A 25,332-nucleotide genomic window follows, 5' to 3' on the forward strand; every position below is an offset into this window, starting at 1 on the left:
TTGATGCGACTAATAAATGGATTTTAACCATTTGATGTAATTGATTGATGCACTGATAAATGTATTTCAACCATCTGATGTGATGTTGGACATGTGGCACCCATTTGCAAAGAAATAGATGGTCCATTTCCTTGTCAGAAATTGACCTGATACTGGTCTGTTGGCTGTGCCGCTGCTTAAGCAGTTAGACAGTATTCTAAGAAAGTCATGATAATATATCATCGACTTTTCAGCAATAGATCGTTGATATATGGATAATATCGTTTTGCCTCTTGTTTCGTTTCGCTATCCACTCAAACGGCGAAATATCGCGGAACGCCGAATTTTTTCTTCCATGGTCTGAAATTCTGAATGTCATTAATGTTAGTTAATTCATTTCATGCTTATAATTAAAGAAAAGACATCGGTATTATGAGGACTTAGCCAATCCCCCGGTGTTTGTTTTTTGGGTGCAATCAAATGGATTCAGGAGACCGTCCCATCCATTCCATCGCCCTGGAGGTAAATCTGAGAACGGTGCTTTGGCCTTCGCTTTTTGACTTGTAATCGGCAATTGACCCGGTGTTGGATCGAGGGCAAGAGAAAAATTCTTACCGCTGCCTGAATGTCGTCGGAACCTCCACCCTTCCAGGAAGCACCACGATGCGAAGTCTGCAAATGTAGTTTCAACACATTCAAACGACGGGTATGCTGATTTACAATTGCTGGGTATCAAATTTACGTTTCTCTTCAATTACCTGATCTGTAATCTTGAAGTCTGTGAACGATACCGAGGAAAGCATATGCTACTCGTACAGTGTTCATGGATCTCTGCTTGAATATTGCCACATGATCTTCTTCTTAGTTGAGAAGTGATTGGAAATTTTCAACTAATCCTACTTGTTCAAAAATTTCAAAAATTTAAATCGTATTATGCAAGGTCTGAGCAGAATGCGGCAGCTGGATTTTCAGGCCCCTGAATCAGCACAGACTACCACTAACAATTTTGTGGATTCCGATCAGTATCTGCCTTGCTTCCTCATAATTCTACTAGAACTGAACCCTTCTTATTTTTTAGTGAGGTGTTTACTTTGTACTCATCACTACCCACGGAGTAAGAAAGCTCCTATAAATTATTATTTACCTGGTTCAATCCCGAATTACCTAAACCCGCTTAAACAGCACCTGTAAGAAGATAAGAAGTAGAAATCTATTGCGTCACCTGAGAATACTTATTTGCAGAGAAGGAAAACCAGAGGGTTGAGGAAAGCTAAGAGAACTATGAGAGACGATACGAGATTTGAAATTTGCGCATCCTTCATTGCTCAACTGCTGGAATATATAATTCCAAATTACAACCGTTGTGATCCCCTGACACTAGGATCACCTTCACCCAATAAGAAGCTCCTAACTAACCAGCTCTCACTTTCATAATCAGATATTTGTTCCCTCTCCCTTTACAAAATGAAATCAGCAAAATGTGATGGTTTCTTCCGTGCTCTGGTGCCACGATATGGTTCTAGTTCTTGTCCCTGAGCAACCACCTATCCTTGTCTTGGTGTGGGTATAGCTTGGTTGGCAAGTGCTGGGCCTTTCCCAAGCTGATTTGTAGTTGGGTTCGTATCATTGCCCTCTCCTTCAAAATCAACCTTGTCCTCAAGGTTGAAAGTGGGAGTGTCGTTTAAAGTCTGCCATGTCCACCCAGGAAGAGTCTTCTACAGCCAAGCTTGCCCACTAAATCAATACTTGGTGCACCGCCTTGCCCTTGCGCCAAATAGAATGTGTCTGAATCACTGCTAAGAGCTGTAATTTAGCTGGTGGTGGTTGGGGGATACAATTTGCTGGAGCAACAAGAACGACACATGGTTTCAGGACTGAAACATGGAAGACTGGATGCATTTGAGAGGTTGGGGTTAATTCCACCTTGTATGCCACACGCCCTACTTGTTCCAGAACTTTGAATGGCCCATAGAAATGCTTGGATAGTTTTTGATTCATGCGAAGGGCGAGCTGAGGTCTTCCGGTAAGACGAACGTATACCAAGTCACCCACATTAAATTCCCGTTCTTCCCATTTATGATCCGCGATGACTTTCATTCTGTTTTGGGCACGAATTAGGTTCTTCTTCAAAGAAGCCAAGATTTGTTCACGAGTTTGCAATTCATTGTGTACCGCTGCATTTGAAGAGTCCTTTGCGATATATTGAACAAGAGAAGGTGGAGGCCTTCCATAGAGTGCTTCTTATGGGGTCATACCAAAGGAAGATTGGTGAGCGGTGTTATACCAATACTCAGCTAATCCCAAATATCGAACCTAGAGACTCGGTGCCTTTGCCACATAGCAACACAAATACATTTCCAGTCCCTTATTCGTTACCTTCGTTTGGCCATCCGCTTGGTGATGATAGGCCGAGTTCATTGCTAACACTGTTCCCTAGAGGCAATGTAATTCCTTCCAAAATGCCCTGAGGAAAATAGGATCCCTATTGCTGATAATTGAGCTAGGAATGCCGTGCAATTTTATGATGTCGTTGAAGAGAATTTCGGTGACGCAGTAACCTGTGTAGTTTGGAGGCAAAGCAGAGAAATGGCAGTACTTTGATAACCGATCCACTGTCACCAACACAGTTGAATGCCCTTTAAAAAGTGGTAGTCCCGTGACGAAGTCAATGGATATCTCCTCCCACACTCTCTCTGGTACTGGAATTGGTTGCAATAACCCAACGGGGGTTCGGTTTTCTGGTTTCATCTGTTGGCAAATTTCACAGGCTGCAACAAAGGCCTTGACCTCCAATTTCATCCCTTTCCAAAATACATTCTTTGAGACCCTTAGCTTGAGTGACCTCCTCGTGGTGATGTATGACATTCCTTCAAGAATACTAACCTCAGATCTGAAGCTTTCAGTATCACCAGGCGATTTTGATATGACAATATCCCTGGCCTCCATAAGTACCCTTGATATTTTTGTGGTTCGGCTTCTAATCCCTTGCAAATTTCTTAAAGGTTTGATGCGTTGAGCACCTTTTATCAGATTTTCTAAAATGTTGAGCGTAATTCGTGTTAAAGCAAACATCTCTCCTGCCCCTTCTGGAACACCTTGTCAACGCATCTGCAATCGTATTCTCTTTTCCAGACCTGTACACCACTGCAAAATTATTCCCGAGCAGCTTCGTGAGGAAGTGTTGTTGCTCAGGTGTCTGTATCGTTTGTGCAGTGAGTTCATGGAGACTAGGTTGATCCGTTTGTATCATGAACCTTCTCCCTAGGAGGTATTGTCACTATTTCGCCACCGCTAGAACTATGGTGGTCATTTCTCGAATATATGGTGAGGCAGAATTCATCTTAGGTGATAGCTTTCGGCCGAAGAATGCTATGGGATACTTGGCCTGCGACAACACTGCCCCTACTCCTACGCCTGATGCGTCAATCTCTATTATGAAAGGTTGTGAGAAATTTGGTAATGCTAGTGCCGGCGCCTGAGTCAACACCTGCTGCAATTTCTTGAAAGCTTGCCGAGTTAACTTAGTCTATCACATGCCCCTTTTCTCATGTAAAGGGTGAGGCTAATTGGGCAAAGCTTTTAATAAAATATCTATAGTACCCAGTCAAGCCCAAGTACCCTCTCACTTCTTTTATATTTCTAGGCATGAGCCATTCATTAATTGCTTTAATTTTTTCTTACTCTACTGCCAACCCATGGGCTGAAATGACATGGCCTAAATACCCAATCTCTTGCTGTCTGAAAACACACTTAGAGTGTTTTGTATATAGTCTATGGGCCCTAAGGGTATTCAAGACCACCTCCAAATGGCCAAATGGGCCTCCCAACTTGGGCTATAAATCAATAAGTTATCAAAAAATGCTAAGACATACCTTCTCAAAAAGGGATTGAACACGCTATTCATTATAGCTTGTAATGTGGCTGGGGCGTTGGTGAGGCTGAATGGCATCACTAGGAACTGAAAGTGCCCGTCATGAGTCCTAAAAGCCGTCTTAGGAACATCCTCCCGCCTTACCCGAATCTAATGGTACTCGGATTGACACATGCACCATGTAACTCATCGAACAACTTGTCTATTGTAGGTATTGGGAAATGATCCTTGACGGTAAGTGCGTTGAGGGCCCGATAGTCTATGCAAAAGCTCCACATGCCGTCTTTTTTCTTCATTAGGAGCACCGGTGAGTAGTATAGGCAATTACTAGGCTGAATAATACCACTCTCTAGCATAGCCGTAACTTGCTTCTCCAATTCCTCTTTCTGAAAATTTGGGTACCTATACAGTCTCACATTCATGGGTTGACTTCTTGTGTGCAAGTGAACAGCATGGTTTTGGGCTTTCTCTGGTTGAAGGTCCACTGGCTCTTCAAAACGACCCAATAACTCCTTTAAATTCTGCTTTGGGCTCAATTATGGGCCTAAATCTCTCTTCCTCCATATCCAATTTAAATAATATTGTAATTGGGTCGGACCTTGGCTTGGTTCACCCATGAGGAGGGCATCTCGCCCTTGATCTTGGAAATTCACTGTGAGTTGCCCATAATTGAAGATCATTGGTCCAAAGGGACTCATCCAGTTTGCCCCTAGGATCACATCTGCTCCCACCATGGGTAGGGCGTAGGCATCAACCACCGTAAACATACCCTGGTAAGCTCAAGGGTAATTGTCGAACCCTACCGTTGCACCTCAACCGGTTGCCGTCACCTACCAGAGAAATAACTTCGTCAGTCATCTTCATTATCAGCCCTAATAGCTGAGCTATTTCCGACCTCATGAAATTGTTAGTACTCACCGTCGAGCAACACTTGGACCAGCCTTCCTTTAACACTTCCTGTGATTCAAATCGTCTTAGGAGATTGAACTCCATTGATGGAATGGCACGATAATTTTGCTCCGGTGTCGCCTTTCTCAATCATGAATTTGTCTACAGTCTGCCATTCAGCTCCAGCGCTCTCATTTGAGCCAGTACCACCCTTCTTGTCATATTCCAACAACAATAGCTGTCTGTTTTTGCAATGATGTCTAGCCACAAATATCTCATCACAATTAAAACAGAGGCCTTGCTCCCTTCTTGACTGCATTTCGGCCAGAGTTAGTTTGCAAATAGGTAAGGGTGGAGATGGTATTGGCTGAAGAAACGTGCGGCAATTTTCTTGAAGTTCAGATTCTCGCAACTTGGCCAAGCTGACGGCAGTGGAGATATTGGATGGTCGAAAGGCCATCACCTCATTCTGGATGTTAGATCTAATCCTTAAATAAAGCAACTAACAAAAAATGTGGTGGGCAGGTCATGGACTTGGTTTGCCAGTGATTCGAAAAGGGTTTGGTATTCCAGAACATAGGTTATCTTGGTTAGCTTGGCTAGAGTGGCTCTGGGATCTTCAAAGGCCAAGGGACCAAATATGACTTCTAGTAAATGGATGAAAACTGGCCAGGAGGTGAATTGACCGGCGTGATGCATCCACTGAAACCATTGCAGCGCTGGTCCCTCCATGTGAAAAGAAGCTACCAGGATATGTTGGTTTTCAAGTGTGGAGTGAAACTCGAACAAACCGTTCCACCTTGAATATCCATCTGGTGAGATCGATTCCATCAAATTTGGGGAAGTCTAGTTTGATGCTTTTGGGTCTTGGGTTGTCAGTGGAAAGTTGGTTAATGGCTGCGGCTGTGGGAGTTGCAGTGGTGGCGGTGGTTGATGGGGAAGCAGAAGAGGAGGCTGGTGTTGTGATTAGGGTGGAGGAAGGTTGTCTCATGAACTGATCAAACCTAGCGATGAGTGAAGAAAGCTCCAAGGCTACTGCAGAGAAAGCGGTTTTCTGCTCTTCAATGGCCTTTTGCATATCGGACAGCTTCTCTCCTTGTCTTGCCATGGTGCTATTTAGAGCCTTCACTGCCTCGTTGATTTGCCTCAAACGAGTATTCTCCGCCATCTTCTGAATCCGGCAGGTCGGACCAAAAATGTTGCGTCACCTGAGAATACTTAGTTGCAGAGAAGGAAAACCAGAGGGTTGAGGACAACAAGAGAACTATGAGAGATGATAAGAGATTTGAAATTGCGCATTCTTCATTACTCAATTGCTGGAATATATAATTCCAAATAACAACCGTTGTGATCCTTTGACACTAGGATCACCCTCACCCAATAAAAAGATCTTAACTAACCAGCTCTCACTTTCATAATCAGATATTTGTTCCCTCTCCCTTTAAAAAAGTAAATCAGCAAAATGTGATGGTTTCTTTTTTGTGCTTTGGTGCTACGATATGGTTCCGGTTCTTGTCCCTGAGCAACCACCTATCCTTGTCTTGGTATGAGTGTAGCTTGGTTGGCAAGTGCTGGGCGTTTGCCAAGCTGGTCGTTGCTGGGTTCGTATCAAAACCAAACCAAGAGGTGTTTGAATTCCTTATTACTCACGATGCTTATGCATATAGTTTTTTTATACCATCTCTCCAGGCTTGCCTTCGATATTATGATCCTCAAAAGTATTTAATTACAGAATCACTCTCTGTTCTAGTGAGCTTCTTCAAACTACTCTAGCTCTTCTTGAGGACTGCCGTTCTTGCTCTATTTTCGTGCTATTGATTTTATCAATAAATTTCACATTCCCTAACTTACATGATTACCAATTTACTACCTTAGTCTTCTGGTCAAAGTTACCAAAAAGGCCATGCAAAATTGGCTCGAGATCTGTTCTAGCCATTATCCCGCAAGAATAATACAATTGTATCTATCATCATTAATATCCTTAATTGTTGATTTACCACTATTTTATTTCTGAAGTTCGGTGCAGTAAGTTCAATCCTCAGTAGTTGGACACTTAGAAATTAGCTCTTGACCGGTAACCTTAACCACCACAAACCTTGGGCCCTACCCTCCACTAACCCATTTAAACCATCTACCCTTCTTTCGGCCAACATATAAATTGGACCAAATTAAACTATTTTTTAAACATTTTGAAACCCCCACCATTGGCCCAATTTGTAAACCAAGCCGACACGGGCTTTGAACTAGCACAACCCATCCCACCCTTTAATCTCTTTCCTCTTCTTGCCTCCCCCTCCACCGCGGCCCGTATTCAGGCTCATCCACTTATGCAAGCATTTTTTTAAACTTCCTCGTTCTTGGTCTAGATCTGTGTGAGACCTACCACCTCCTAGTTGCTAGTGCTGTTGTCCCCACCTTTCTTGATCCTTGGTATGGATGTACATATACTCACTAGATGCACTGTTTGCATGTTTGCCATTGCAGTGTCCCACCCATCTCCAATCTTGTCTAAGGCCCTAATTTGGAACTTTAGGATGCTGAATTCCCTGGCCAACCAGGGCGGAGGTTAGAGCGTTCCTCTGCTCTACCAAGATCTCCCTCTAGGCCCGCCTCGAGACTTGTGTCATGCAGGAGAATGCAAATAGAATTGCTTCCCCAATTGCTCCTCATGGCCTTTCTATCCAATTACTTCCATTCCCCAAGTGGCTGTATTTTCTTCCTTCTCCTTGTCCTCGGAAACCCTGCACCTTTGTCTTATGCTTCCCTTCCTCTCCAGTCCCCTACTTCTTTTCCATTATTATGGCCTCAACCACTCCATTGATCGTCCTCCTTTACGGGCAAACCTCCTCTCTGTCAATGCTTTGATGGATGGCCACCCCTGGGGCTTAGGAGGCAACTTAAATGTCGTCCACTTCAGCTACGAGAAAACTGGGCCACTCCCTCAACCCTATTGCTACCAACTGAAATTCCGAAATTTTGGAATCTTTTATTCAAATTTCGATCTTTTTTTAAAGCATGGGTAAGTACTGTTGTGAAAATTTGATGTGATTTCACAAAATTTTGCCGACATTTCACCAATTTTTCAAACTTTTCGATTTCATTGTGTATTTTGTTTCGGCAAGTGCAGATATGCCTGGAACAACCGTAGGGTTTCTAGTGATTGCATTGCTTCGAAGCTCGACTGCTTTCTTGCAAATGACTCCTGGCTCTCTCTATTCCCTTTGCCCCATGCTTCCTTGTTTCCAGCTTTTTGATAAATCCCGTGGTTGATTTCATATCCAACCCCCTCTTCCTTTGGCCCTAAACCTTTCAAATTCTTTGAGATGTGAACCACCAATCCCTCCTTCCTTTTCATTGTCCTTGAAGCCTGGGATACACCAGTCAGCTGTTTCTCCCTACCCTTTGTTGCGTTCATTAGGAAGCTTTGCAACTCCAAGCTCATTTTCAAGTCTTGGAATTCATCCACCTTTGGAAACATTTCTTCTCTAGTTTTTTTTTGCCTCTTTAACTTCACCAGTGTTCAAACCTTCCTCTAGGCTGACCCTCTCAACCCTTCCCTGGCCTTGGAAGAGAGATTTCTCTGTGCTGAGTTCGTCTGTCTCTCCTCTCAAGGAGATGGCTTCTACCATAAAAAAAATCCTGAGTTTAATGGTTTGAGCTTGGAGACTCAAACACTGCTTATATAAACAGGAAAGAAAATAGACAGAAGGACCAGAACACCCTTCCCTTAGGATCTAGATAACATTCTAATAACATGAATCATCAGAACTAGATTGCTTATTGCTATAAGATGTAAGATGGAAACAATCAGGTAGAGTCTCTTATGAATGCACTAATGCATTTAATAGAGATTAATTAGCATCTGGCAGACAATTGCAGTGGATCATACAAATTTGTTATGATCTTTGGGTTTTGGATTTAGCATTTAATTAATGTATTATTATTATTATTATTATTTAAAAATTTGTTTAATGAGAGTTAACCTAAACCCATATAATGGTTTTTATTTAAAATTAAACTTGTATAGGCTTGTTGAAAAATAGAATGGAAATTTGCTGTTGTTTTTATTTCAACCATTATAGTTTGAAATCTTATTTTGTCTCAAAATCTTGGTGGGATCAAGACCTCTGAGATAACGAGATTTCTGCTGAAACCATGACCCCACCGAGATACCAAGATTTTGGCCAAAACCTGGTACAAATTCCGCTAGTTTTCACTTTTCAGTGGGTTTTCTGCAATTTCTAGGTCTAGTTCTTGTTGGACAACCTATTTTAGGGCCTACAAACACATATCCATTGTTAGTTTGGTTTAACCCACAGTGGTATTTTGCATTCGCACTCTTGTTTGCTTCTATGCGATCACATCTAAATGTATTTTGCACATCTAAACATTCTTGAAGTATAAATTCATCTTCATGAAAACCTTATTTTAGATTTATTAACACATTTAGATGATCATATCACAAGACTAGTTACCTAAATAGCATGGTTTGAGATCTCAGTCTCAACCTTGATGTTGGGCCTGCTAGAAAATCGAGATCTCGGCGGAGATCTGGTAAAAAAAAAACCAGGCTCAACTCAATGAACTCGAGGGCCCATCTTGGTGGCTTTTAGGGTCATGTTGGACTGGAACTTGGTATTTAGCCTATTTTAGGGCTTCTAAACATCGTGGTGGCCTTAGATTTGTGAGAAAACAAGTGTATGTATGATTTCCAACTCGATTGTAACTTCGAAATCAAAGTGCTGAAGGAATGAACATGAAAACATGTAATACACAACCATCAATTGATATAGATGAAAACATAAAGGTTTAAAGTGATTACATAAATCAAACATGTTCAATTGATCACAATTCCACATTAATCAGTGCTCAATAGGACATTACAACATCATGAGAGTACAAGCATCTTGAGAAGTGAGAACAAGGGTGTAATGAAATCAATGACTATGTGACTAAGCTGCTCCTCCACTTGCTCACCAGCTCCATTAGCACCAGCACAACCTCCACCAGTGCCACCATCTCCATGACCTGCAGGTCCTCTGTATCATTCAGCTGACTCCATCAAGTTTTCAAGAATAGCATCCCTCACATGAGGGGCAGCAGGGAACTTGGGTTTATCGATAGTATCTAACCAAGTGTCTCTTCTGTTGAGGACTTTACTACAGTAGTTACATGTTGTCCACTGTCTTCTTACATCCATGAGGACTCAGTGTTGTTAAGCAATATTGTCATCTGCCATGGTTTAGCAACCCATAAATTTAATTAAAAACCATCATATTTGATGCTAAAGTGAAACAATTAAAATACTTGTAAAGTGAACTTAAATGCAATGGATCTAGACACATAAAGCCTAGTAGTTTCTAGTTTTAGTTAGTTTTTATTTTGCGTAAGATTCTATTGTCACTAGTAAATAGGTTATATTTTCAGTCCACTAGTATCCATTCATTGTAGCCTAAGTTCTAGGTATTGAAACAGCCTCTTGGCAAAAATTGTTGGGAGGTAAGGCTGCATCGGAAAATTGCCCCCAGACTCTGCTTGTGTGGAAGCCTTTGGCACTGGGTTTGCCCCCCCTTTTTTAGTTTCTAGTCATTTTAAAGTTTTATCCAAGTTATAAATAGGCCCTTACATTGCAATTGAGAACCATACTTTAGAGAAATCAAATTCGCAGTCCATGTTGCCATTGCTTATGGAGGAATCTGTCTTCAACGGCTGAGATAGTTGTGGGTGAGAGACCCAGGGCTGAGATAGTTTATTCTGCTAGACCCCTTCTTTTCTATATTCTTCTCCCCTTCTCCCTATTTTTTCTTTACAGTCTCAAACTAAATGACCAGAATTCATCCTCAGTTGATTCCAGAGGCTGCTACTGCTGTTACTTGTTATTGAAGGGTGTTTCTGTTCCTATGATTTAGTCTTGTTGCTGCAGCTTGTGAATATATTAACAACTTGGTCTGAATTTATTTAGATTTGGAAAATTTTCTACTGCTGTTTGCACCTACACTTGATCCCAGTCCAGGCCCATTCCATTGGCTGGATTGCTGCATATCCATTAATTTCTATTTCTGGACTTCGCTAGACCTGAATCTGGGTGGAGTTATTTGGAGCTTGAACAGCAAATTGGGACGGTTGTCCTTGGGTTTAGAGTCTTACATAAAAAACTGTTGGGCAGAATACTTCAGGAGCCCTTTGACTTTCCTCTTCATAAAGATGTGAGTTATTGAACCAGCCTTACCTCAGGCTACAACTGTGCTCTTAGGCTCTTGGCTTCTTATAACAGATCTGAAAAATGAGAAAATAGAAAACTGTGCTCTTAGCTTCTTATAACAGATCTGAAAAATGAAAAATAGAAAAGCTGATTGAAACTTCTCTATCCGTAGTACCTGTTATACACAAAGGTGTCATCTTGCTGTAAAATTGCAGGAGAGGGCTAGAAGCCATGGTGTTCCCACGGACACCGAATGACCATTCTGCCTAAGACCTTTTGAACCATTTGAACCACAAGGTATTCAACGTCTGCATCAATAGGACTGAAGAATGTGGGAGCTGCCTGTAATATAAGTCAGAGAGGTAGTCTTCGAGAAATGAAATATCCATGGCTTGTCTCCCTTTTTTTGAGGTCAAGAAAAGACACTGGATGATCTCCTTCCATGAAATGTAGGCCATAAACTAAGGCTTAGATTACTGTTAGCACCTCTGTTGTTTTGCTTGCTATCTCCTAGTATAGATTGTATTTCATGATAGAAAGTTTCCATGTTCATATTACCCATCTTCTGTAATATGTTTTTGAATCTCTCTCTCTCTCTCTCATCTGGCTGCTCCTATTTTTTATGCAGCATCACTGCCGTTGTTGTGGCAGGACTTTTTGCCATGAACATTCATCGAATCAAATGGTATCGATCTTATGGTTTGCTTTTTCTTCATCTTAAGTCTAATGTTCACCATGGGAGGCTAATAATTTGTCCATGCCTGTTTTCTTCATTGTTTTTTCAGGCTCTACCTCAATTTGGCATTCAATCATTTGTTAGAGTTTGTTCTGATTGTTTTAATACCTCATCTCGGTAAACCAATTTCTGTTGTTTCATTCTCTTTTCTTTGTAATTTTTATATGACATTTTTAAGTACTAAAGTTGAAACTTGAAAGTGACTTGATTTATTTAGGCTATGTTCAGTCGCCACCTGAAGTGAAATCAATTGTTTTGATTTTTGAACACTTCAGCCATTTACTGTATGTTCTGATAGTAGATACTTCATGTAAAACTAAACTACAGTTGTTTTGGTCTTTCACCTAATGAACTTTATCTAATATAATCGAACAGGGTAAGGTGTTCATTGAAAAATGAAAATGAAAATGAAATCCTTTCATTTTAGGTGAAAACCAAATACTGTTTTACAGGCTCCAAGATGGCTTGGGACCAAAGGCCCTATGACTTCCTTTCTTTTCCTGCTTTCTGAAATTCTGGTTTATAAAGTAAAACAAGATACTTCAGCTTATACTTGACGCTTTCTTCCCTCTCTGTTTTAAAAGACAGGGTGTAATTTAAGGCTAGGATCAAGGATGACTTAGCTCCAATTAAAACCACAAATCAGAGAATTAGAAGTAGCAAATAGAAACAAAAGACAAGAGAATAGAGAACGAGGAGAGATGGATTTAGCTCTGAACAGCGACACTCCTTCAGCCCTAGGTGTTTAGCCCTCTACAGTAAGGTCCTCACCCTTCTTATCACAACAAGAAATAAACTCAAAGCAAAGCTTCATTATAAGTTCATGAATCTGTGTATGACTGAGAACGATCAATTACTTATATATGGAGCATAGACTTCTAAAGAAAAATAAGAAACTGCTAATTAAGAAAATAGAAATTACTACTGAGTTATTTAGCTAAGATCCTCATCAACAACAAGAATAAAAACTTACTAAAATTAAAAATCAGAATCTAGGTTTTATAAATTAGCCACATGCATGAATACTAAAATAGAACCTACTTTTAGAAAGTTAGGAACACTAAAATAAAAACTAAATAAAATCATATAAAAAGTAAATAAAATCACATAAAGTTTAAAGCCTTCAATCTTCAGTCTTCATAAAAGATCTTAACATGATCTAGTCTTGGGCCCCACAAGATCTTTATAAAATATTCCTTCAAGGCCAAAAAGGGGTTGTGACACAGTTCACTTGACTGGTGTTTTGGCTTCTTTTTGGTCCTTTTAGAAGATCAGCTAGACTGGTCTGACAGTCTGACTTGGCCCAGTTGGTTGAACGGAAACTGGTTTGACTCGGCCCAGGCTGTACATCAGCCCTCCCATTCTCATAGAAAAGTCCTGCTTGAATTTTGTAGTGTAGGTCTAAACTTTGTCTGTCAACCCATAATAATGTTCAGTTAGTGCAATGAAGATATGAGTATTATCAAGAATATGTGGAGTTTTCTCTTCAAAGTGCTTAGATGGAATAACAGATTCGAAATGTTCAACTTCCGCATCATCATATGTATACATTGGGTCTTCAATTTTTCAAACTCAAGCTCATTAAGTTCTTCCGTCAACTACTCCATGGATTCAACTTTTTGACTTCAAATTCTTCATTGCAACTCTTGATATTTGAAAACATCAAGAGTTCTCTTCTATTGCCCCAGAATTGCTGGTAAAAAGTTTCCCTATTAACCTCATAATGTCATTGTTGTCATCTATGGTGTCATCAACACTCTTCCTTCAAGGACAATGTCAACTGCCCATTCACCTCCCAATTCTGGTTCACATACCAACCTATCTGTAATGGATCCAAAGATTGTATGCACTTTGTCTGACTTCTTGGAATTTTCCACCTTCCAAACTTCGGCAACTTTCATTGGAGGTGGAAAGTGATTGGGACTAAATATGGGTTTAGATATTTTCTCACGAGAGACCATTCTGTCCGTTAATGGTTACTCTTCAAGTGCAGGTGGCTTTAGGGGGTAATATTGTGGCACAAATAGCCCTTTACACATACTTTCTGGTAGGTACTGGTTCTTCAACTCATACTTCAGCTCTTCCCAAGTCCTAGATTCACATCCTCTAGTGGCAAGTCTTTATTCATAGGGTTTCCGTCATTCTTTGGCATGAACAGTCAATTGGGAGTAAACAAACTAAGCTTTTGATCAACAGCATGATTGTACCAATCAAAATATTCCTCTTGAGCATACATCCAATCAAATGAGGAAATTAGATTCCTTTTCCCAGCAAAGAGAAGAACTTCATACCTCATATTTTTTGCATTAATGACATGCAACTCCAGGATCATAGGCATAATTCAACGCAACTTGACTCTGATTCCAAATAATGCAAGGCTAAGATCAAGGATGACTTAGCCCCAGTTAGATCCACAACTTGGAGAATTAGAAGTAACAAAATAGAAACAAAAGACGAGAGAATAGAGAAGGGGGATAGATGGATTTAGCTCTTGACAGCAAGGCTCTTTCAGCCATAGGTGTTTAGCCCTCAACTACAAGGTCCTCACCCTTCTTATCAATCAACCAAGAGACAGGAAAATAAACTCAAAGGAAACCTTTATTAGTAAGTTCATAAATCTTCTTATGATGAGAACAGCCAATTACTTATATATAGAGTATACTCTTAAAGAAAATAAGAAACTGTTAATTAAGAATATAGAAACTACTTATCTGAGTTATTTAGCTAATATTCTCAGTAACAACAAGAATAGAAACTTACTAAAATGAAGAACCTGTCACATGCATGAATACTAAAAATAGAAACTACTTTTAGAAACTTAGGAACACTAAAATAGAAATGATATAAAATCACATAAACTCTAAAATCTTCAAACTTCAATCTTCATAAAATATTTCCCATGATCTACTCTTGGGCCCCACAAAATCTTCAAAGGATATTCCTTAAAGCCAAAAAAATGTTGTGGCACTGTAGTGTTTTGGCCTCTTTTTGGTCCTAAAATACCAGCTAGGCTGGTTTGACTTGGCCTAGTTGGTCCAATGAAAACCTGTTGGATTCAGCCAAGGTTCTACATCAACTCTCCCCTTGGAGAAAACTCGTCCTTGAGTCAAACCACTTTCCATTGGACCCTAAGAACCCTAACTTGTTTGGTTTATTTTGTCTTATGCAACTGGTATTCTTTACCAATCCCAAATCAAGACTGGATCTTTTCCCATGGAAATTTATTTTTTGTTCTTCAGGTAGGAAACTTAACAATTTTTCCATGAAGCAAGAAAAGTATGAGAAGAATAATACTGAGGGTGGGCACCCTTTCTTCACCAAGGTTGTCAAGGTGGCAAGGCGACTAAAGCGATTGGGGCTCCGCTTAGGCGATTAAATGACAAGCGCTTAGGCGGCAATAAGGCGACTAAAGTGGTTGAGTAAAAAATTTTCAATACAACTACTTTTAAACTACCTTTTAATACATTCATAAAAATAAAAATAAAAAAGCATTCAAGAATCATAATTATGAAAAATTATCCCAAAAAAAGAACACAATCATAAGTTCATCTCATCAAGCATCATAACAATGACTATATACTAACAGGGTGAACACGATAAATTAATAGATCTCATTATTCCAATTTCCAAGTCATTGTCCATTAAATGATTCATTAACTCTTGATGTTGAGTATGGCTCATGCTTCACATTTTGTTGCTGACGGGCACGGGGTCCAGGGAGGCCGCCTCGGCATGGGTGTGGGGGCAACCCCCCCGGAGTTTGTCGTGATCCTATGTCACTTTAGGCCTCGGAATTCCTTTGTAATTTGGGACAAGATTGTGAAATGACTTAGCTATTAAATTTATATATGGTTTTGTAGAATAAATTTTTTGATTTAAAAAAAAAGTCACGAAAAAAATATTATGTACAAAATGTCAAAAAAGCAGATGCTTTAGCATCTAGGCGGTAATAAGGTGCACAAGGCGACAAAGTGGCATAGTTTAGGTGGAAGGGGGGGGGGAAGCAATGCGCCAATTAAGTGGTTCAAAACAAAGCTGTTGAAAAACCGCTTTGCCGCGTAGGCGCGCCTAGGCAGATGCTTTGACAACACTGTTCTTCACGAACCTCATATTTTTATTTGTACTATCATAGGGTTATTTTTCAGAACATTCCCTGCTCCTATTGATGCTAATGTTAAAACTCATGCTTTTCCTTTGGCCAGAAGATTATGCCTTATGTAGATCTATCATAGTGGATTTGAAGCAAAATCAGTAAATTGTATTAAATAATTGGTGATAGTTTTTGGGCCTGTACAGCCTTTTGGTTTGTATTGGTACAATTTCACATGCACTTGCATGTGGATTTTCACTTGGTTTTTAATTATAGCTTCTAAAACCTAAGAAATCTGAATATAAGAAACATAACTGCTGAGAAGGATTTTGTGCTTTCTTTTGGGGCAAATTTGAGAGGTATTTTCAAATGGCTCAAGTTTTTTTTTTTGTGTGTGAGTGTGTGTGTGGGCGTTTTTTCCTCCTTCAATGGAGAAAATTTAAATGTTAACAATTGTATAAAGGGACGTGACTGTTGGGATTTTCTTTTGTGTGTGAAAAGTAGGAGGGTGTCTTACAAATAATAATAATAATAATTATAAAAAATTAGTCTTTTCTGTTGGAAACATCCTTACATCTGTTGGGTTTTTGGCCCCCCGCCCCCTCATAATGAAAGATATGTGTAGTGGTTACTTTTGGCAAGTCTGCTAGATGTCCCTAAAATTGAATTTACTTATGTTTTACAAAGAGATGAGTAGAAAACGATGTGAAAACATGGGGTTGATATGTTTGGACTCAATTTCAAAGAAAAGATATATAGAGAGATCTGTGAAACCTTTGTTGTGGTTGAGGTTCTTTTTTTTTTTTTTTGCACTTATATATATATATGTGTGTGTGTGTGTGTGTGTGTGTGTGTATGTGTATATTTATTTTTCTTCTTCTCTCTCTTTTACCGCTTTCTTGTTTTTACTAACCTACTAAAAATTGCAAGTAGCAATTTTTCTCTTTTCTAACATCATTGTTTAATTTTCTTTTTAATGCCATTCTTTTTCTCTCTTTTTTGGGAAAAGGATTCTTCCTCCTTTATTTCTTTCCATTTCTCTTTCATCACTACCAGTGGTGATGCAAAATCATATTAATTTAGTAGGTTTAAAAAAAGAGAAAGAAATTCTTAGTAGGTTTTTCTTGCTCCTCTATAGAATTAAGAGTCTACTAGTGAGTAGGTTTTTCTTGCCCCCTCCATAAAATCATCATGGTGGACTCTTTATTTAATATGTTATTGTGTGGAAGTCTCGAGGGTGAGAGAACGTGGGGATGAAACATTGGGAATTTGGGTTTTTTTTTTTTTATTGATGAATGTTTGATAGTTTTGGTTGAATATTCTCAGTGAACTTCGGGGGGGGGGGGTTAGTTATTGAGTGGAAATAAGTGTTTTTTTTTTGGTTGTTTTTGTTGTTTTCCCCTTTCCCTTCCTATATGGTGGGGATAAGTTAAATTTGATGTTTCTTATTTTTCCTTTACTATCTCTTTTATTTCATGGTATACTAACAATGCTCTTGGTTCCTTTTCCCCCCCCTGTTTTATTGGAGTCCATTGACCATGTAAATTTATTTGCTTTATTTGTTTATTTCTTGATATTTTTTCTTATTTCATTATTAAAATAGGTGACGGTAACAGGAGTTTTTTCCCCAAGGTAGGGAAATCTGGTTAGCAATTTTGAGTGTGGAAATTGTTAAAAGATAACAATTTTCCTTTATCTCTTTCGGATGATTAACTGCCAGACTTTTTATTTTGCCTTAGTTCTTATATAGAAATTCATTTACATACTCATAATGTGATAAATTAAGAGAGAAAGGAGTAATTAAGATTTAATTGTGATCTAATATAAGAAAATCCTAAAAGCTAGGGGAAAAGTGAAATTGAAAAACTGACAAATTCTCCATTTTGCATATTCCCTTTTTTGGAGTTTGTACTAGAGAGCTTTATTGTGCCTGTCTATATTTCTGAGATAAGGAGAAACTAATTATTATTTATTGAGGAAAAAAATGTTGCAAAGTTGTAGGAATTACTTATTTTTTTTCCCCATTTTCTTAAGAGTGCCATTTTGAGAATCAAAATTGAGCAGATTTTTGGGGTGGTGAAATTCAATGATAGGAGTTTTGATTGTGAATAATATTTATAGGGGAGAAATAAGGGAGGTGTCTATTTGCAAAGAGGCATATGGGGTAAGGGGGTGACAGTTGAAGAGATGCAACTGTTGACAATAGGTAGGGGTATTTTGGTCTGGCAAAGGAGTATACCAAATCTGAGTTTGTAGTTTATATGGCAGTATGATATGATAGTATTTTATGGCTGTATGGGTGGGAATACCTACTTGGGGCACATGGAAGGCTGATTTGGCACTATCAACCATTGGATATCTTAGGGGTGGGCCTTGGTGCAACGGTTGGTGGACCACAGTTGTAGCTTCGAGGTCAAGGCATCGAAACAGTCCCCCAGCAAAAATTGTTGAGGTAAGCCTGTGTAGAAAAACAGCCCCCAGACTTTGCTTGTGTGGAAGCCTTTGGCACCGGATTCGCCCTAACCAATGGATATCTTAAACCTGAGGAGTCATCTGGATTGGCTTTGTTTGATGTAGCCCTAGATTGAACAGAATCAATGAGGGGTCAGTCTTCCAAGATCTTAAATAGAACCTGCTACCAGGGGGTCTTATTTAGGGCTTTAGGATGGCAGGATGTGGCTGCAACTTGTATCAAGTAAGGGGGTAGGTATATGGTGTATACAGTTTGAATATGGGAGGGTTCCAGTGGTTGGATTGGGTAGAATTTAGGTTAGTAACTTGGGGGGGGGGGGTTTAGGCGGGTAAACGAAATTTCAGAAAAGAAGGAAACAGGGTCTGGGGAATTACAAGATTAGGAGAAGAAGAATTGGGGTTGAAGAACAACCACTGGATTGTTGAAGAAGATCTTGATCTTGTAGTTTCCAGCACAAAAAAGAGAAGAAACCACATGAGGGGTTGGGGTTGGGGGGATTTAACAAGTATTAACAACATGCAGGAAATTGAAGAAGAAGAAGAGTTGTGAAGGGGATGGAGGAGAGAGGTCTCCTTATCTTCCTGCTCCAAGCACCTCGTTTTGGAGCTCCCTTTTACATGTAACCCTCCCTCTGCAAGAGAGGGTCATCCCCTCCACTATGCCCCTCCCTCCCTTATTGGCAACTATGTTGTCGGCCTTTATCCATCTGGGCTTCTCGACTCTAAAATCTTGATGGAAGAACTACCTGGTGGGTCACTCCCTTGCAAGTAGACCTCCTTTCGATATTGTAAAGTTGTCCGTTTCCAAACAATGGCTTACAAACGGATCCATAATTACCCTCCTCCTGAATAATGATGTTTTTCTTCTAGTTCTCTGCTAAAGAAAAGAGGTCAAAAGCCCTTGAAGGCAGTCCTTGGCACCTTGGGAGAAGCCCAGTCTTCTTGTGGTAAGGGACCAGCACCTTCAACTCAGCAAGGTAGCTCTTCACTCTATTGGCTGTCATTTGCTTTGATATGTGTGGTCATTTCTGTGAATTCTCCTCCATCCTTTGTAGCTGTTGTGGATGACATGGGGTTCTCATTTAAGGATTATCTTTGACTTGATCCCACCTCACCACCTATCTTGTAAGGCATTAAGCCATGTCTCTAGTACCTGCTCCATTAGCCATGTCTCTAGTGCCTGCTCCCATAAGGCTTATTTTTCTGCTATGCTATGAGGAATGTGTCAGCTCCTATGTCCCCATTGCTGGTGTTGGAGAAGCTAATGAGTTAAGTCCCATTCTCCTCATAGCCAGAGTAAAGTAGACGCCCCTTGGGAAGTGAACCCAATTCTGGGGTCAGGGTTTCTTGGAAAGATTCCCTAGAATTGAGGATTCACCCAGAATCTCGCAATAGATATTCGTAAAATATTTTGGAAAAGGTTCTAAGAATTTATGGGAAACCTTAGGGGTAAGTTAGGATTGTTGACAAATCACCCAGGGATGATTTGAGAGATACCCAAGAATGATATGGGAAGAAAAAAATATGGGATGGGAGGAAAATTGAGGCTCCTAAATAGAATTGGGTTGAAGAAGGGATTTATGATGGATATGGGTTGAATGGAAAATTTAGAAATACCTTTTAAAGGGAAAGCAATTCAAGGAATTGAAGATCTTGGGCAACTTCTCTTCTTCTTTTCTTCTTTCTTTCTTTTTCTTTTCTTCTTTTCTCTTCTGTTTTCAATTTTTGCTCTTTTCAGGTTGCCACATGTGAGAGAGAGGGTGAGAGGGGTGGTACCACTGGGTTTGAGGGAGGAGGGGGAGGATTGTAGGGGTTGGAGAGAGGTCTAAACAGGTTGTAGGGGTGGGGAGAGGGGCCTGGGATGCTTGCTGCCAAGCTGCGGCAGCAGGGGGTGGGGTGGGAGTTCTTGTGCAGAACAGGTGAGGGGGCAGGGGTGCTTTTGTGGGCCTGGGGACGGATAGGGAATGGGTAGTGGCTACCATGCAGGGGAATGGGTGGGAAGGGGCTGCAATGGGGTGGGGGTGTCTTCTAGGGGTTGTGCAGGAGAGAAAATGGGAGGGGAAGGGTGTGGTGGCCTAGTTAGGAAGGGGAAGAGCTGGGGCTGTGTATACTTTACTTGAAACTGCTGGAGATGAGTGAGAGAGCTGCTGTTTTGTTGAGGAGATGCTGCAACAATTGAATCCAGAAACTATAAATCCGCTGAGGCCTTCCCTAAGAGAACCTCGATTTGTGTTCCCACAAGCATTATTCAGTCTTTATTCAATGCAGACCAAAGTTTACAATCATAGGTTGGCTTATTTGTAGCCATACATAAAAAAGAAAGAACTTAAACTGGGAGACTTTATCTTGACTCAACTAGATCTAGAGATCAACTTAACTAGGGTTTCCTTTATAAGTTAGGATACCCTTTTACAATTAATTAACAGCCACCTAAATAAAAGGAGTTCTTCTTGGACTAAAAGACTGACTTATCTATAAGAGTCCTCTTTAGAAAAAGTCTGCTCACCTAAGTAAACCACAACTACTGATAAAGACAATTTCCAATAAAAAACAGACTCCTAAAAGGAGCTCTTCCTGTAAGGGAGTCTTATCTTGTCTACAACTTAACCAATGGAAACCAACTCAATCACAATTCAAATAAGAAATTTAAAATGAACTGGGACTCTTCAAATAAATGTAAAATTCTGGAATTTGGATTCCACCAGTAAAATAGGGATTAAAACACCCCAAAAACCCTTGTAATAGGGTTTGGCCAATTTTCTTAGTTGGCCCCCAACACTTTAGAGTTCGGCCAGGGGGTCAATTTGTGTTCAGATCACCTTGTTGTCTGGTGTCAAACCCTTAATCTTTTGGATCCTACCTCCTGCATGGCTTTTCCTATTTCGAGTGTTTCAGATAGTCCTCATGGTCGTAATTGCAATAGCCACTCTCACTCGTGTTCAGTGCTCTCCCCTCCCTTTGAATCTTTGATTCCCTTATTGAACTATTGTTTGACAGCCTAGTCCCTTCTTTTATGGTTTTCAATAATCCTGTTCTCCACTTCTCCCTTCTCTTGTTGTTCAAGCTGCAGTCAACAGCTTTTAGCCTGCATGCAAACCCCTTACTTGGATTAGGGGATTTCCAGCTTCTGGAAAGTCTAGTTAGCCCCTCCTAGTCTGCTTGATCCTCTACTCCGCCTCCACCTACTGTTTCTATTTCTTTGGTAGCCCCTGATAAGGACCCTCCTTACTTCTCACTTCCTTTCCCTCCCAATTGATGTTGGTGATCAAATGGTTGAATTGGGTAGCCCATTGGAGCTAGTGGTTGGTGGAATACAAGTGAGAGTGTGATGTTGCTCCTCAGTTTTCTAAATCTCATTCTGCTTCCTCTTTTGGTGAGGGAGACCAAGGGGCCCATGGGGTTGTGGATTATTCTCTTGCTTTAATGAGTGAAATTACAAAGAAGCATGCATTCACCGAAATTTCGGAGTGGCGACATGAAACCCAGGTCGAGAAAGAAAAGTCTCAAATTTTGGTGAAATTTTGCTGTAATTTCAGTAGTTTCGCCAAAATTTTGGTAGCTTCGCAGAAATTTCGGTAATTTTGCCGAAATTTCACTGAAATGTCGAAAATTCTAAGGAAATTTTGAAAATTCCAAGGGGTTGTATTGTACAAGGCTTATGGCTATGGATATGGTGGAGCATATGCTGGTTCATTTGCTGATTGTAGTAGAATTTCTGCAGATGAATATAGAGATGGATCAGGTGCATCATTTGTGACTCCATCTTTGGATATCCATTAGGACCAGCGCAACTAGCTATGCCAGTGACAGACTATAGGGATAACTTTATCCGTACCATGTTACTACATGCTCATGTCCAGTATTCAGAGTACTCCATGACCTAAATAAGGGGATGGATCCAACATGACATAGACTTGTATATTGAATTCTACTTCTTGTATGTTTTGTTGCATTTTAATGAAAATTTTTGTGTTGTCTTGCATAATATCCATATTTATATTGGTTTGAATCAAGGTAAAAAATTCGATCGAAATGAACATTTCGACCTTGGAAAAGGTCAAAATTTCGAAATCGACCGAAACTGGATACTTTTTTCCTGATTCTTGAAAACTCAATTTCGAGCCTCATATGCACTCAAATTGATTTGGATTTTTGCATACTAGCTATTTCAAGCATAATAAACACTATAATAACTACTAGTTTACTAAAAAACTACTGAAAATGTAACATCCAACATTCTAAGTATATAGTACATGAATTAGAGAAGAAGCTGTATTGTTATTACTTACAAGTTACAAGTTACAAGTTACAACTTACAACTTACAACTTACAAGTCTATTCTATTCAAGCCTCAAGGTCTCCCTCTTCCGTCTGCACCCCATACAAATGACAATATAACTCCCATGATGTTTGCCCCCGCCCCATATAGTTTTGGACATAGTCAAAAATCGCACCTCTGTATGTGGCCTCATCCACATGCATAAGATTCCCTAACGGTGGGAAGTTGTGAATCTCCAAAGGAACTGGTGGTGGTGGGGCCTTGTGGCTGTGGAATAGTGTGGAAGATCTGCTCAACAAATGAAAGACCACCTTGCCCCTGGCTCTCAGGACTAGGAGAAGGATAAGGATACTGATAAGGTCGCAGTGGCTGACTCCGATAATCGACAGTGGGAGGGACACCATAAGCTCCATAGGCCGCTCCATAACCATAAGGCTCCGATCGTGGCCGACGGCCCGACCCCGAACTCGATAGCCGGGAGGGACACCATATGGTCCATAACCATAAAGACCACAACCATAAGTCCACTGCGGTAGAACCAATACTCTCCACAAGCAGTATCATATGAGGACTCTGCAGCCTATGCCATCCGGATCCTCTGGAGGTGGAGGAGTCTCTAGCATCATCAATGCTCATCGATCTCATAGATCCCACCAAGCTCTCGGCATCGGATGGACGGTAGGACCCATATGATGGCGTGTCCTCTGTGCTCCAGCCATGCTGTCTCCCCTTCCCCTTCCTCGAATATGTAGAGGAAACGTTTTTGCCTCGAGATGCAGCTCCAAGTATGGTCCGAATCCCGTGTCGCGTGGGTGAATTGACTCTCTCCCCGTGAATCTCGGTGGTCGTCCTCCCCCCCCTGACTCTCACGTCCAGCAGGTGGTGGTGGTGGTGGTCTCTCCCTAGGATCAGCTGAATCCTGATCACGAGGTCCCACACCCTCCTCATCCCCTCCATCATCACCATCACCGTCATCATCACCACCATCGTCGTCGTCATCGCCGGAGGCCTGAGTCACCTCATCCTCGGTGTCGGACCGGAAAATCAAATCCTCACTCGGGTGGATGCACTAGGGTGTGGCATAAAGGGACGGGCGGGCTCGCATGTGGCCTCCCCTCCCGGGCCATGAAGTCCCCCACATCAGCCCCCATCTCCTCTGCAATCTGACTATTGGGAAGACCTCCATCCTCATCCAGCAATCCGTCTCCACTATCCCTGATCCAGTCAACTACTGGGTTATCATCATCATTCATCTCAAATATGTCGGCCAACTCGATATTGGTGCTCTCTCTCGTCCATCCTCGTCTAATATGATCCTCTCTCTCGTCTCATATTATAGTGTAGGTAGACAAGGTCCTCTAGACGCTTCACACCCAATCGGTTGCGCCTCTTCGAGTGAATGAGGCTGAAGGTGCTCCAATTTCGCTCACAACCAGTGGCAGAACATGTTTGGGAGAGCACTTTGCTTGCAATCCTACTCAAGTTGTGTGAATCACGTCCAAATTGCAACCACCACTCAGCTGCAACAAACATAGACTCCAAGTCATTTTAATACTTAAATAACTAAATTAAAGATAGAATATAATAATTAAATGTATAATGAAATAAATGAATGAACTTACCCGCAGGGGCGGTTTCCGTCCCGATACGGCCACAGACGACCGAAGCTCCCAAAGTGGCATCCCTAAAAGCCTTTATCTAATATATAAAGAGAAAAAACAATAACTAGTTAGTAGTTACTACTTACTAGGTTAATGACTTATTATAAAACTAAGAATTGTGAATATCAAATGATTCTAATCACTATCTCACCTCCATAAGGATGACTGCTTGTTTAGCTGTATCCGGTTCGAACTTCTCCACTACAGTTTGGACAGCATCCATCAAATCTTGCCTCATCCCAAGATTGTCCTTGTAATGGTACTTGGGATTTAAATAGTATGCTGTGTAAGAAAAAGTATGTCATAAAAGGGAATAGTTAATGCTTAAGCCTTAATAGTGTGATAACATAATGAAAATTAAATTAAATTCTTAAGTCACTTAAGTACTTAACAACTTAACAACTCACCAGCCTTATGCAGTGGATGCTGCAACATAGACTCCCATCTACTGTTGATGATTTGAAGGACTTTCTTGTTGCCGCGTGGGTGGACTCCGAGCAACTTGTTGCTTCATCCTATCTACCGCAGCAAATATGTGTGCTAGAGTAGGTTTTCTTTGCTGATCTACCATCCTCAACACATTCACCACAAAGCTCAAGCATCTTCACTACTATCCTCACATTGTGCCAGAAACTCTTATCAAGGATAGTCAACTGAGCTCTCCTTCCTCCCATTGATGAAGAACCCTCCCAGTTAAACCACTCCTCTGATGCAAACATACTCCTAAGGCCAGTCTTCCTACTCTCAAAGCTCTGCAGTGCTATCCAATTAGTAGCAAATCTGGTTATGCCTGGCCTCACTAACTCACCCTGACACTTGTCCCTCATCATCCTTAATGCATAGGTGTGGTTATATATAAAGGTGCTAACATGTCGAGCTTGGTCCACCGTATTCTTCACAAGCTTGACCTTTCCAATCTCCTTCAACATTAAGTCAATGCAGTGAGCAGCACAAGGAGTCCAAAAGAGCCTATATCTGTCCATCCATCAAGGCATCAAGCCATCAATACAAAGTTATAAAGTGTACATGTATATGTGTAATGTAAATATATGTATTTACAAATGAAAATTAATACTATATGTTTAGACTTTAGATACCTGGAGTTCTCTTGCATCTTCAACCCAGCTTTCTTGTAGTTGGAGCCATTATCATCA

At 40.6% G+C, this 25,332-nt stretch overlaps 1 protein-coding gene across 1 annotated transcript in view; it reads left to right on the forward strand.

The window, feature by feature from the left end:
* Positions 1-380: 380 nt before the first annotated feature.
* LOC149012044 (Ankyrin repeat family protein) overlaps positions 381-25,332 on the forward strand; it is a 58,935-nt gene continuing 33,983 nt past the window's right edge. Inside the window, exons 1-3 of the mRNA XM_089160455.1 lie at positions 381-685; positions 11,569-11,625; positions 11,726-11,793. Coding sequence (XP_089016581.1) covers positions 605-685; positions 11,569-11,625; positions 11,726-11,793 — 206 coding nt within the window. The 5' untranslated portion in view covers positions 381-604. The remainder of the gene's footprint in view (positions 686-11,568; positions 11,626-11,725; positions 11,794-25,332) is intronic.

Source organism: Hakea prostrata, chromosome 7 (genome assembly GCF_041222555.1).
Source record: "Hakea prostrata isolate BN-2017 chromosome 7, UWA_Hpros_2, whole genome shotgun sequence".
In the NCBI taxonomy this organism is placed as follows: domain Eukaryota; kingdom Viridiplantae; phylum Streptophyta; class Magnoliopsida; order Proteales; family Proteaceae; genus Hakea; species Hakea prostrata.